General features: G+C 36.5%; 1 protein-coding gene across 2 annotated transcripts in view; it reads left to right on the top strand.

Annotated features, from left to right (window-relative positions):
- The first annotated feature begins 1,354 nt into the window (after positions 1–1,354).
- Positions 1,355–13,962, top strand: part of SEPSECS (Sep (O-phosphoserine) tRNA:Sec (selenocysteine) tRNA synthase) — a 35,545-nt gene continuing 22,937 nt past the window's right edge. Inside the window, exons 1-6 of one of the 2 annotated variants that reach the window (XM_054582002.1) lie at positions 1,355–1,580; positions 2,400–2,554; positions 4,488–4,606; positions 4,952–5,110; positions 7,852–8,005; positions 10,438–10,540. In XM_054582002.1, the coding sequence (XP_054437977.1) occupies positions 1,467–1,580; positions 2,400–2,554; positions 4,488–4,606; positions 4,952–5,110; positions 7,852–8,005; positions 10,438–10,540 (804 nt within the window). In that variant the 5' untranslated portion in view covers positions 1,355–1,466. Of the gene's footprint in view, positions 1,581–1,964; positions 2,103–2,399; positions 2,555–4,487; positions 4,607–4,951; positions 5,111–7,851; positions 8,006–10,437; positions 10,541–13,962 lie in introns of those variants that run through there. The other variant, XM_054582004.1, reaches the window with a different exon arrangement.

Below are 13,962 nucleotides of genomic sequence, written 5' to 3'. Positions count from 1 at the left end.
ATCTCAGAGTCTAGTTAAGGGAGACAGAAAATTAACAACTGAAATGCAATTAGACAAGTACCATGGCTCATAAATGGCAGAATACCCTGGGAACACACAGTAGGAACAGTGGTGAGTTAGTACATGTTAAACCACTGACTCCTGGTGGGGTGTGGGTAGGGAGGTAAGGCCCTGATTTCCAGCGTTTGCTGATTTCCATGGTGTAAATACTCCCACCATGGCCCATTTCAAGCTACCAACGTAATACCACTGAAAAGGAAGTTGGACAGGGATGGGTAGCAGCACCATTATATCCTATTTCCACCGTACAGATAAAATTGATGTAAATTATGTCAAAATCATAGGTAATAGTAAAACGTAGTAATTAGGAAGTGATGAGTTTGAGCATGTATTACATTTATGTTTCAATACAGTTAGCTGTAAACTTATTTGTTGTTAAAGATCAGCTGTATTTAAAAACCAGCTCACAAAATTACTGAACATTTAACAATCAACTTTTGCAAGTAAGTGTGAACTGGTGTAAATGGGCTCTAGCACAAGTGCAATGTTGGGAGCTACTGTAGATTCATCTAAGGTGAAGACTGCGAAGAAATCGAAGGCAAGGATCCTGACTTTTCATTTCTGTATCTCCGGCACCTAGCGCTAGGTTGTTGAATGGTCAACGTAAGTCAATTAATATAAATTAATATTTACATTAATATATAAATATATATTAAAATTATGTATAAATATATATTTATATATATTTAAATTAGCCCCTACTATATTCTGGGAACTATTCTAGAGGCTAGGGGTTGGGCGTGGGTGGATTTGGCAGTAAAAACCACGGCACTGCCTTTAGGGAGTTTAATTCATGGGTGTGTGCGTGCGTGTGTAACAACAAAATTCTGTCATGTAACGTGGTGGGTGATAGGGCTAAAAATTTTGTAGTGCAGAGGAGAAAAGAAGTGAAGAATTGCTATTTCATAAGGGTCTGTGAGAGGTATACAGTAAGGATGAAATGTTCTGGAATCTGAGAAACACGGTCTAAGGAAGGCTGAAACAGACTCAGCGCAAATCTCACCATTCAACAGGACCGGCACAGAGTGACTTAGGGCATTTTTTCTTCGGGGAACCCCACGCCGTTATTCTTTACTTTCCTCAGCTCTTCTGCACAAGTGCAAAGTCCTTCCTTCAAGTCTGTCTTAGAAACTCTATGAATTAACTAGACCAATCAGAGGCAGCGAGGCGAGGCTCATATTCGGTGCCCTCTGAAGCTCGCTAGACTCGCGACACCCCCGCGCATGCTCAAATTTTCCGGTTTCTGATGCACCGTCTGAGGCGGTTTGCGCATGTGCGAGAGCGAGACGTAAATTTTTGACCCGAGGTATTGCCGTACCGTCCAGGCGGCAAGTTGTATCTTCCTTCTGCCCTTTGCCCGTTTCCTGGCGACTGTTCGTTCTCCCGCCGCAGTTGCTACCGCCACCATGAACCGGGAGAGTTTCGCGGCCGGCGAGCGGCTGGTGTCGCCGGCTTACGTGCGGCAGGGCTGTGAGGCCCGCCGCTCGCATGAGCACCTCATACGGCTGCTTCTGGAGAAGGTACCGAGTTGTCGGGCCCCTCCGCAGCCGCCGCGCCCCCAGGCTCGCCCCACCCCCCTTCCCCCCGCGCCGGTGACGGCGGAGTCCGTTCCCCTCGCTCCTCTCGTTTGCTGGTTGAGAGCTGTCCCCGAGGCTGTCGTAGCTTGGCGAGCACTGTGCCGGCTTGCTGCGCTCAGCGCCTTCTCAAACCTCGCCAAAGACGGCGGAACCCAGAGAGTGTTGTTAGGCGGTGTGCGAGGGTTGAGGTTTTGAGTCCCATTTTGTGTGACTTCAGGATGTGGAAGTGAGTGGAAGTCCCACTCGGTTTACTTTCTTGTTAGCGGAAAGGGCAAAGTTCACACCTCTCACCTAGAACTGCGGGGAACACATGTTTATAAGCCACGATATACCTCCTCGAACCAAGGGCTGCCTCGGAACATCCCAGGTCTCCCTTCTGCCAACATTTTCGAGTTTTAACTTCACTCCAATTGGACAGCTTCTAGTTTTAACACTCTGGCTTGAAGAATCTGCGTTGAAGATAAGGTTTTACTGATTTTCAGTTACCGTAACTTATTGCAACTTTAAACCTGAGTAAATCTCTCATCGTGTTCCATTGATCCCTTCTTGCAATCTGTAGATAACCGTAACACAGTGTAACGTACAATGTTTTGCCTGCTGGAGGTTTCTTCATAGGACTCAATTTCTGTCCGAATTGTAGACAGCAAGGAGCATCGCAAAAATAACGCATTAAGAAGTTTTAAAATTCATTGACGTGGGTTCTTAAATATAATTAAGTTATAATTCAGTATAATTGTGCGTTTTTTGTTTGTTTGTTTGAAGGGCAAATGTCCGGAGGATGGCTGGGATGAAAGCACCCTTGAACTCTTTCTGCATGAACTCGCCATCATGGACAGCAACAATTTCCTGGGCAACTGTGGTGTGGGAGAAAGGGAGGGCAGAGTGGCCTCGGCGTTAGTTGCTCGGCGTCATTACAGGTATTTTTTTAAAATAGCATGTGAAAACATTTCTTTTTTCCTTGGCCCGCCCCCCCCCCCAAAAAAAACAATGGTGGCAGTATTTATCATATTAGATTATAAAATGTCTGGGATCTACTTCCTTACTCAAAATGGGTGTGTAAACTAGATGCAACAGTTTAATCTGAGTAGTTGCCTTTCAAGAGAGGAGGGTACAAGTGTTTGACAAGTTCTGGGTAGTTAACAATACTGGCTGTATGTTCTATTAAGAACAGATAACCTAATATACCTAGTGTTTGTAAGAATTTAAAACATGTTAAGATTATCTATAGTTTTCCATGTTTCCTTTCTACAGTTACAATTTTTGTTTTTTAAGAGAACGATGGATAGGCAGAACTTTAAAGAGTTGTTCATCTGCATCTAAACCAAATCCCATTTTTAGCCACCTTGCTTTTGTTGCAATAGACATATGAAAAGGTATATGAAATGTAATTTTAGATTATTAAGTCACTCTTTTGTATTTTTGCAAAAAGCTTTTCTTCAGTTCTAATAACCATTTCATTGACAGTCGTCATTGCGGGGAGCGCAGGGCTCCCGGATCTGAAGGTCACTGTCAGGGCCCAGCTGAGGTGGGACGCCAGACTCTGAATCCCGCAGAGCCCGTCCTGGGGTTGTCGGGGGTTGTCACGGATGGGGGAGTAAATGAGTCGTCGGTCGCAAGCACTTCTCCGTCTGCCAGGAGAGGGGACCTGGCTCTTCCCTCTAGTGGAGAAGGCCCCGAGCTCCTGTGTCCAAAGGCTTTTATCGAAAGGGTTATCAGTGGGGATAGGTAACAGGTATCCCATTACAGCAGTATGTTAACGTTTATGGAGAATAGATGATTTTGGAAGAAAATAAATGGCAGGACATTAGCTGTAAAACAGTTGATATTATCTGTAAAAAAATTCTTTGTACATGAGTGTGATGAGTTGTAAAGAAGTGTGAAACTAATGTTCTGTGATAATTCCAGTGTGTAGAATTTCTGATCTATTTTACTGTAAATTACAAATACATTTTGATTTTGAAGACTATTCAGAGGTATTTTTAAATAGCATACAACATCTAATTTAAAATGGGTGGATTTGCACACAAATTTTCAAAAAATGGATTAGAGGAACATTTGAAATATCAACTCATCCCCATTTGAACTTAGCCCCCTGCTCTGGTTAGGGGAAAAGGAAAGAAAGAAGAGAACTTAATGTAGTGTATGTTTTGTTTTTCTACTGTTGCATAACAAACCACTCAAAAACTTAGTGGCTTAAAACAATCATTTATTATCTCATAGTTCTGTGGGTAAACTGAACTCAACAGGGTGATTATCGCTTTGGGTTTCTCATGTAGTTGCAGTTAAGCTGTTGGCTGAGAATTTAGTCATCTGAAGTTTCAGCCGTGCAGTTTATCCAAATCGACGCACTTAGATTGCTGGGGAGCTCAGATGGCCTGTCCGTGTGGCTTTGGCTTCTCCCAGCGTGGCGTCTGAATCATAAGAGGGAGCACCCAAAGAGCAAGCCCTTCAAGAGGATTGGTGGAAGGCTTTAAGGCATCTTACGATCTAACTCAAAAGTTCCTGACCATTACTTCTGTTGGATTATTTCTGGGCAAACAAGTCACTAAGGCCAGGCCAGATTCAAGTGGAAGAAATTAGACTCTGTCTCTTGGTGTGGCTGTACCATGTGGGCATAGGGAGGAAAGGAATTAATGGTGGCCATCTTTGGAGACTAGATATCACAGCATAGTTGTGAATTTGTTTCACAACTTAATTTCAACTTAATAGGATATTTTTATAATAGTAATAGTTGATGAAATATATCTATAACAGTCAAGCATTGTTTCTGGTATTTTTGGGGGTATTGTAGTTGTATGTACTTAGAACACTGAGTATTTTTGTCCAGTTGTTGGCCCATCTTTTGCTTAGGTTCATTCATGGAATTGGACGATCAGGTGATATTTCTGCTGTGCAACCAAAAGCTGCAGGTTCTAGCCTTTTGAACAAAATTACCAATTCTTTGGTCCTGGACATCATAAAGATAGCTGGTAAGTACTAATACTTTTGGCTGACCAGCCACTCATGCCCTTTGCCTAATTTCTTTTATTAATGTGTCTTACAAAAAGGATATAAATAGCTTTTGAAAAGATATATATCTATATATATGCACACGTGTAGGTGTGTGTTTATCTATTTTTAGAATAAGACAGAAAATCAGAGTCATAAGCATGGAGGATGAATTTGGCAGTGAGCTTCCTGAGAGTGAGCTTTCTGAGAGAAGAAGAAGCACTAAATCTACAACTATTATTATTTGCTAGAAGTATATCATTTCTTCAAGAAGATGCTGGTTTTTCAGTGTAATAACTAATTTCTGTTTTACTACTTTTTCCTAGGTGTCCATACAGTGACCAGTTGCTTTGTAGTGCCTATGGCAACTGGTATGAGCCTAACTCTGTGTTTCTTAACATTACGACACAAAAGACCAAAGGCAAAGTATATTATTTGGCCACGAATAGACCAGAAGTCCTGCTTTAAGTCCATGATCACTGCAGGTAAAAGAAGAGAAGTGTTGTATATAATGTCTTCAGTGTCACAGTTAGACATTTCAAACTTCTTATGTAAAGATAGATAAGTGAAAAGAAACTAAACCTGGTCCTATTTCTTCTTTTTATACATACAATTCACCATTTTTAAATTACGTTCCGTGACATTCACGTTGTTGTGCAACTGTCACCACCATTCATCTCCAGAACTTTTTCATCCTCTTAAGTATAATCATGTTTCATCATTCATCATTCATACTGTTCGTCTCTATGAATTTGATTATTCTAGGTCCTTCATATGAGTATTTTTCCTTTGTGACTGATTTATTTTACTTATGTCTTTAAGATTTAATCTATGGTGTAGTGTGTGTGAGAATTTCTTTCCTTTTTAAGGCCTGTCTAATGTTCCATTCTCTGTATGTATATCCCACATCTTGTTCATTAATTATTAATTCATAAATTCATTGATGGACACTTAGGTTGCTTCTGCCTTTTGTATATTGTGAATAATGCTGCTGTGAACATGGGTGTATCAGTACCTGCTTGAGTCCCTGCTTTGAATTGTTTTGAGTATATGCTCAAAAGTGGAATTCCTGGATTGTATGTTCCTGTTCTTTAAAATGGGGTTATGATGAGCTACCTCATTAGATTGTTTTGAGGATAAAATAGGATGACATATAAAATGTCCAACAGTAATTCCTGGAACATGAAACATGATGAGAAATGTTTGTTGTATATAGATGAGTGGAGTACACATAAATTATTACCATGAATCAAAGTGCAAGGATAACAGATACCATTAAGTACAGATGAGACAAAACTTTACATTGGTACTTTAGTATTTGGCTTAAGTCAAGTTAAATTTGAATATATAAGGTCATTTTTGAATGGTTTCAGTCTCTTGTATGAAATGAATAGTATTGGGCTGTAATTAAACTGCATATCTGTAAATGATCCTAAAGAAACTCATGTAACGGGATTTATAATAAGGACATTTAGCAGAAACTGATAAACTTTTAAAAATACGCTGATTTATTTTAAGTGGCATAAAGTTGTCAAGCCTGTTAATTTACATCCTATTAACCAAGGAATTGATAACCAAACCTAGGGAAAAGATTGTTACTGAAAAACTGGAAACTTTTTTCCAAAAGATGTTATGATTTGTACTACAATTTACAGTTTATTGTTTCTCAGGATAGCCTCTATTCTTAGGAAGCAAGATAGTTGTATTAAAAAAAACAAACAAACTTGTATTTTAATTGTTTGAAAGCCAAAATAGTGTTGGGTCTAGAGAGTCTGAGAAATAGTAGAAAATTAGCTGTCCTCAGGGAGCTACTTATTTAAGTCAAGTTTTATGTGTTTGTTTTAATAGCTTTGAAGGTATGAATTAACCTGGACATCTCTAAACTACATGTTTGAAATGATGATTTTATAGTGGCAAAGGTTTTATATTTCTGTAGATAAAATGCAGACAACTTGATATGGTTTCCAAAACATAAAAGAAAACTATTTGCTCTTAACTTTGTTATAACTTGCTGTGTGAACTTGAGGAAGCCACTTAATCTTCCTGAACTTTGGCTCCCTTATCTTTGAAATGCGTGAGTTGAGCTAAATGGTTTCTAAATCCCTTTAGGCTCTTATTTATTTATTTTTAGAGAGAAGGGAAGGGAAGGAGGGAGAGAAACATCAATGTGTGGTTGCCTCTTGCATGCCTCCTACTGGGGAACTGGCCAGCAACCCAGGCATGTGCCCTGACTGGGAATTGAACTGGTGACTCTTTGGTTCATAGGCCGGCACTCAATCCACTGAGCCACACCAGCCAGGGCTCCCTTTAGGTTTTTAAATCAGTGAGGCTGACTTGCTGCTAGATTTGGTATTTGGGAAGACTGAAGATGTGACTATAATTTTATGTGCAAAATTTCCCAGGTTAATTTTCTATTCAAATTCTGAGACTTAAACATTTAAGATTTACTTTTACTCTAAGTACTTACTAGTATCACACAGTACTTAGTTATATAAGTGCTTTGTACGTTATTTAGTATATATATTGTTTATACAGCTTTTTAAGTTTATGGATACCTAAATATTTACTATGCTAGGTTACATAGTTGTTATTTGGGTGGACCTTTGATCACATGATAGTTAAGTATACTAATTCAATTGAAAATTGAAAAACAATTTTTATATTTAAGTTATAGAAGGTCCTTGTATACTCTGAGATAAGTCAGAGATCCCTAGAGTACTAAAATGCATTACCCTTTTCTTTAGAGGTAAAACATTAAGTTGGTGATTGTGACTTGTTTTCAATACTTGAGTTATTATTTTTGTTCATCTCTGAAATAAAGTGAACTTTAAAACTTAAGCATTGCCAAAGAATGTGTAGATGTACTTTCCGGTGGATTGAAATTGAGTTGGACTAAGTAATCCTTTTTGTCATCAGTGACTGTTACTACTTTTATAGGTATCTATTTAACATTTGTTTTCCTTAATTCCCAGAATTAATCTTTCTTGTCATATTAAAGTGCTAAATAGATTTGTGGTCCTAATTGTGGTCTAGTCCTTCACATTATTTTAACCTGCCTTGGACTCATCCCAGTATTGAGCCAGGTCATTATTTCTAGAGGAAGGTTCATCGACCAAAATAAATATTTAGAGTTCTTGTGTAGAATAGCACTGCTTTTTGGAGTTCCAGGATCTTCTCTTATTTTAGTTTACGCTAATATTTTGATTTCTGCCTCTGGCTTGGTCAGGTTTTGAGCCTGTGGTGATAGAAAACATTTTAGAAGGCGACGAGCTGCGCACAGACCTGAAAGCAGTGGAAGCTAAAGTCCAGGAACTTGGGCCTGATAACGTGCTGTGTGTTCATTCTACAACATCCTGCTTTGCTCCAAGGGTGCCTGACAGGTAAATGATTTGTGAATGTTGTCCTGTAGGTATTCATCAGTTTTTTAAATAAAATGTACATCTAGTAATTCTGCAAGATGCTAAAGTAACATTTGGCAGTAAATAGGTGAATGGACTGTTCTAAGAGAATAGGTTGACCTTGTGGAGAAACAGCATCATTTCTTAAGAAAATAAAAATTTGATATAAAAGAAGGAAAACCAACTAGCGCCAAGTGGAGATCTCTTTATCACCTGAGTAGGTGCAGAGCAATTGTTTTCTTGCTCTTTTTCTGTTTCTGTTCTCCCAGCATCTTTCCCCTCATTATTTAATAGAAGTTTCTAAGCTAAATATTGGGTTTTTACTTCTTTTCATTGCTATCTGCACTTCTTTGATCTTACAATTAATTTTCATATGTAGGAACTGTCAGTAGTGGCAGATTTTAAACAATTTTTTAGAATTATTTACTGCCCTTTGATTATTTTTTAATTGGAAGATTAACTTAGATGTACAGTTAGGTGTACACAGTGGTTTTCTTTGCATTCTGAGAAAAATGCAAATGTTTAAGAAAATAAAATCAAAATGAAAAAAAGCAAATGTTTACTTTGCTAAAGGATGGCCATAAATTTTTATTCTGAAAATGTAATAGACTTAGGTATAAGAGAACAGATTTCTAGGTTTTTGTTTTTTTGTTTTTTTTTTTAAAGATTTTGTTTATTTTTAGAGAGAGGGGAAGGGAGGGAGAAAGAGAGGGAGAGAAAAAGCTATGTGATGTGTGAGAGAACATCGACTGGTTGCCTCTCACATGCCCCCATCTAGGGCCCTGGCCCTCAACCCAGCCCTGTGCCCTGATGGAATTGAACCAGCAGCCTTTCAGTTCGCAGGCTGGCACTCGGTCCACTGAATCACACCAGCCAGGGCCACATTTCTAGTTTTGACAGCAAGTCTTTGTTTCCTTTTAACATTTTGCATAAAGTCCTAGTAACTTATTAGAATTATATTGACTTTTTACCGTTTTTGTAGCAGTCAAGTTATACTTTGGCTTCCATGGAATCACATAATTTGGCAGTAATGAATGTGTATTAGCTTTTACTATCTTAAAGGCAGACTTGAAAGGACAATTTTAAAATCATGCTCTTGAAAATTTACCTTGCTGCAATCATGAGTCTATGAATTCTACTTGAAGAATATCTTGAAAATAATGCAATAATTAATAAATAATAAGAATAAACTCTTGTGTTTCACATATAGCTGTAAACTACTTTACAGCTCCTTCCCACAGGAGATTTGAAATATATCCTGTGGGAAGGAGCTTTTGTTTTATAAAAATGTTTTGCTTCCAAATTCTTTATGTTGTAGAAAGAATATTTTTTAAAAATTAATTTTATTAAACCATAGAATTTAGTCTCAGCTTTATAGTGTGAAGACATTTTTGTTAAAGATAACTTCTGTCACAAGTATTATTTGATTTTGCAAAGGGATATCATCTGTTATACTCTAATTGATATTTAATTACTTTTGCATAAAGTTAGACTCTCAAATTGTCTTTATTATGTTTCTTTTATTAATTTAAATTTTATTTTTAAATTACAGTTTGCATTTGCTATTATTTTGTATTAGTTTCAGGTGTACAGCATAGTGGTCAGACAACCATATACTTTACAAAATGTTCCCTCTGATATTTCCAGTACCCATCTGGCACCATCCTTAGTTATTACAATATTATTGTCTGTATTCTCTGTGCTGTACTTTATATCCGCATGTCAGATTGTCTTAATATAAGGAGTGTCAAGTGAGAAAGTAAGAGTGAATTTAAAACTAGATCTTTAGTATCGAAGTTGTTGGAAAATGTTATTTGAAACATGTTATATGAAGCATTTTAGTGTTTTTTTATTTTTTATACATTGAAGTATATTTGAAAATGAATTTTTTACATTTTAAGATGTTTAATATGAGATTTTTAAAAAATTTTAAGATATGCTTACTATTTTGTAGATAATATTTATAGTATGATAAATAATGTGAGTTTTTTTAAAGATTGCAAGATGTGCTTATTATTTTGCAGATAATATTTTTAGTATGATAAGCAACCAAAAGTATTTAAACATGAACATACTACATTATAAGGGGTCATTATAAATAATCTGCTTCTTGCATTTTCTATAGGAAATTTTAAAGTGGCTTAAAAGCTACCATCTATACAGATTTTTATAAATACACATTTTCTTATTTATTGGTAACATTATAAATTTAAAAGCTTTTTAATGTTTATCCTAAAGTGCCTCTGTATCTTGCCAAACTGCTAAATTGTATGCTAAAATACTGCTGTAGAAATTTCAGTTTTGTCATTTTTTTCCCCTAATATACATTAACATTAACTATTAAATTAGTTTTCACACTGTAATTTGTAAAAGCACAGTAGGAGTGAGTCTTTATTGAATATTTTTGTTTGTAGGTTAGAAGAACTGGCTGTGATTTGTGCTAATTATGACATTCCACATGTAGTCAACAATGCTTATGGATTGCAGTCTTCAAAGTGTATGCACCTCATTCAGCAGGTAAGAGCGTTTTAAAAAAACATGTCAAGAAAAAAATGGATTTTAACATATAGGATTATTACTTTGTTTTTCTTGCAACCTAATATAATAAAAACAGTTATCTAACACCCTCTACTTTATGGAGTATTAGAAATTTGCATCCAATATTCACTCAATAAAAGTCTTTTTTTGAAAATTGATTTTAGAGATGAAGGCGGGGAGAGAGAAAGACATTGACATTGGTGTGAGAGAGAAACATTAATTGCTTACCTCCCGTTTGCACCCCAACAAGGATCAAACCTGCAGCCTAGGTGTGTGCCCTGACAGGGATCGAACCCACAGCCTCTTGGTGCATGGGATGAAGCTCCAGTCAACTGAGCCATCCAGCCAGGGCAGTAAAAGTCATTTTTTGGTAGTATGGTGGTAATTGGACTAATAGCTTTGGTCAGAACCAACATAGAAATATTCAGAAACATAGTTTTTAAACTTTCTGAGAATGTTTCATTACTGGGGTTCTCATTTTGCTAATATACTGGATTATAGTATTTTTAAAACTGTATTGATGATCTGTTCTTTAAGGAAATCATTTTAGCTTATCCTAGACTGGATGTGACCTCATTTATAAATACTCTAGCATGTAACTATGGAGTGGGCAAGTTTTTAAAAATTTTATGACTTTCTTTATTTTTATAAGCATCAACCAGATCCCGGTCATCTGTGTTAGAGTCTTATTTTGAAAATATGCTGGGGTTTCCCATCTCACTCAGAATGAGAGTGGCAGCCATGGCCTGCTAGGCTTTGTATATTCAGGCCTCTGCAGCTTCTCTGATTTCACTTCCTGCTGCTCTCCTACCCATTCTCTGTAGCTGCGCGTGCCTTCCTTCTGTTCCCCCATTGAGCCACATGTGCGCACAGCCTCAGGCTTTTGCTCTAGTTCATCCCTCTCACTGGGTTGCTCTTCTAGAGAGTTGCATGGCTTCCTACTCTTTTTTGGTCGATGAGACCTTCTTGGACCCTCTTACCTAATATAACACCTCCCTTTCCCTTGCCACCGTTTCTGTTCTGCTTTTCCTATTTTACCATTTTCATCAATTTTATGATGCGTGTTTTCCACTTTATAACATTTCTGAAATCAGGATGTTTTACAATCACTGGTGTCTTATAAATGTTAATTGGCAGTTTCTTCTTACCTACTGCTATGTAAAACAATGTTACTTCTTGAAATTGATGGCCTCTTGCTCTTTTTCTCTTTAGCACTTATTACCATTTAATAGGTTATTTATTTGTTGTCTACTTATTGATAGTAATTAAAATTAAGTTTCCACTAGGAAGGGACTTTGTTTTGTTCACTGTTATGTCCTCAATACTTAGGACATAGTACATGGTACATAATTGACACTCTAACTAGTTATTAAAAAAAGGGAATAAATAAATGAAGTATTATATTTACTTACAATGATTAATTATTCATACTATATTAGGATATGGTTAGGTATTATCCCTGAATGATGAGTTATATAATTTGAGTACATAATGATGTTAATCACATATTCAGTTTTCAAATACATGTGATTTATGTCATGTAGACACAGATTATTCACAGATTATCTGTGGTCTTCTCCAACGTGGTGGTGAATGCTTGTTAGCCCAGTAAATCTTATCTAGTAAATTTTTTTTGTTTTTCATCATTTGAATATACTAGTGTCATCTCTGATATAAATGTGGTTTATACAATAGTAATAGCTGATTTACTAATTTCTTTACTCAATAGTTGTACTTGTTAGGTTGTAATTGGTATCAAGTGACAGAAATTCCAACTCAAATTAGTTTAACCAGTAAGGAAATAGATTTGTTTATATAACATAAGAAGTCTAGGGGTGGAGTACACTATAGGCATGATATGTCAGCATTTCTTAAGATCTTTGGAGGAAAACTACCATTACCTTGATATCCTTTTCTGCTATTCCTTAACTTATGAAGGCTTCCTCACAATTCTAAACCAGGTTTTATTTACTTTGAGTAGTAGCAGAAGGTTGTATAATTCTCTGTGCTGGAAATATTAAAAATAACTTTAATTCAGTGATTTATTTTTATTTCTCCTCCCTTTTTCCCCTTCTCCTCTTCCTAAACTTTTAGCAGCCTCAATTCTTTTAAAAGTCAAATACATGAACATCAAGGAAGGAGGAGAAGCTCATTCATAACCCTATTGCCCTAATACTTATAATAATTTATGTATCTACTTTTTCTTATTTTATATACATTTATTGCTTTTTATATATTGTCATTGTGTACATTTAGAATTAACCTTTAAAAACAGTGAAAAAATATATTTTTAAAAGATTTTATTTATTTATTTTTTTAGAGAGAGGGGAAGGGAGGGAGAGAGAGAGGAAGAGAAACATCAATGTGTGGTTGCCTCTTGAACACCCCCTACTGGGAACCTGGCCCACAACCTAGGCATGTGCCCTGACTGGGAATTGAACTGGTGACCCTTTGGTTCATAGCTCAGCACTCAATCCACTGAGCTACATCAGCTAGGGCAAAAATATATTTAATTTTTAAACTTAAATATAAACTTAGAGTTTTATACTCTACATGTGCATATAAAGTTTTATAATGATCATTTTAATGGTTCCTTAAAGTTTACTTAAATATTGCTTACTTAATCTGGAAGTGCTCCATGTTTTGGTGCTCATACGTATTTTTTGAATACTAGAAATCTGGTGGCATACTTGAAGAGATTAATACTAAAAGAAAGTGAGCTCCAGGATAGGATGTGCAGTGTGCCCTTAGAGTTGTGAGGCAGGAACACCCTGCTCTGTCATCACCTCTCTTCATTCAGGAGGTGGTTTTACCAAAATTTTAACCAGAAAATACCACTGCAAGATAGGTGAGTGAATTTTTCAAATGTAGCTATTCTGTTGTTGAAGATACTGCATTACCTTCTAAAATTGTCATTTATTCAAAATTTTTAAAAAGCAGTATCGAGACATTCCATTTTTCCCAAATTGCCCCTTACAAATAGAGGTGGTAAATCCACTGCTTTAAATCATAAGTACTTGGGTAAAATTGGGTGCTGATTGCTGTTTCTGACATTCTAAAAAGATTGGTTACTTTTAATTCTTCCCAATAGTTCTTGTTAGTAATATATGCCATTTACTGAGTACCTGTTATGTGCCAGGTATCTTGGTAGATTTTCAAAGTTTATAACTTAATCCTAACAATTTAGGTTTATTTCTTATTGTTTCCATTCTACAAATGAAGGAACAAACTCAGTGGGATTAAGTGACTTGCCCAAGATCTGAAGCTACAAAATGGCCCATGTAATTTATTGTGATCACAAAGCCCCATATTTTATTCTAAAAGACAAAGTACTAAAACCGCAAATACGTTCTTGGGAAGCTCATATTGTAATAATGAGGCAATCAGTGAAGAACTAAAAG

The sequence above is a fragment of the Pteronotus mesoamericanus genome, unplaced genomic scaffold (genome assembly GCF_021234165.1).
Source record: "Pteronotus mesoamericanus isolate MK-2021 breed Mesoamerican mustached bat unplaced genomic scaffold, CSHL_Meso_final contig_68, whole genome shotgun sequence".
NCBI lineage: Eukaryota > Metazoa > Chordata > Mammalia > Chiroptera > Mormoopidae > Pteronotus > Pteronotus mesoamericanus.
The sequence above is the reverse complement of the archived record's forward strand: the minus strand, read 5'-3'. Positions and strand labels throughout refer to the sequence as shown.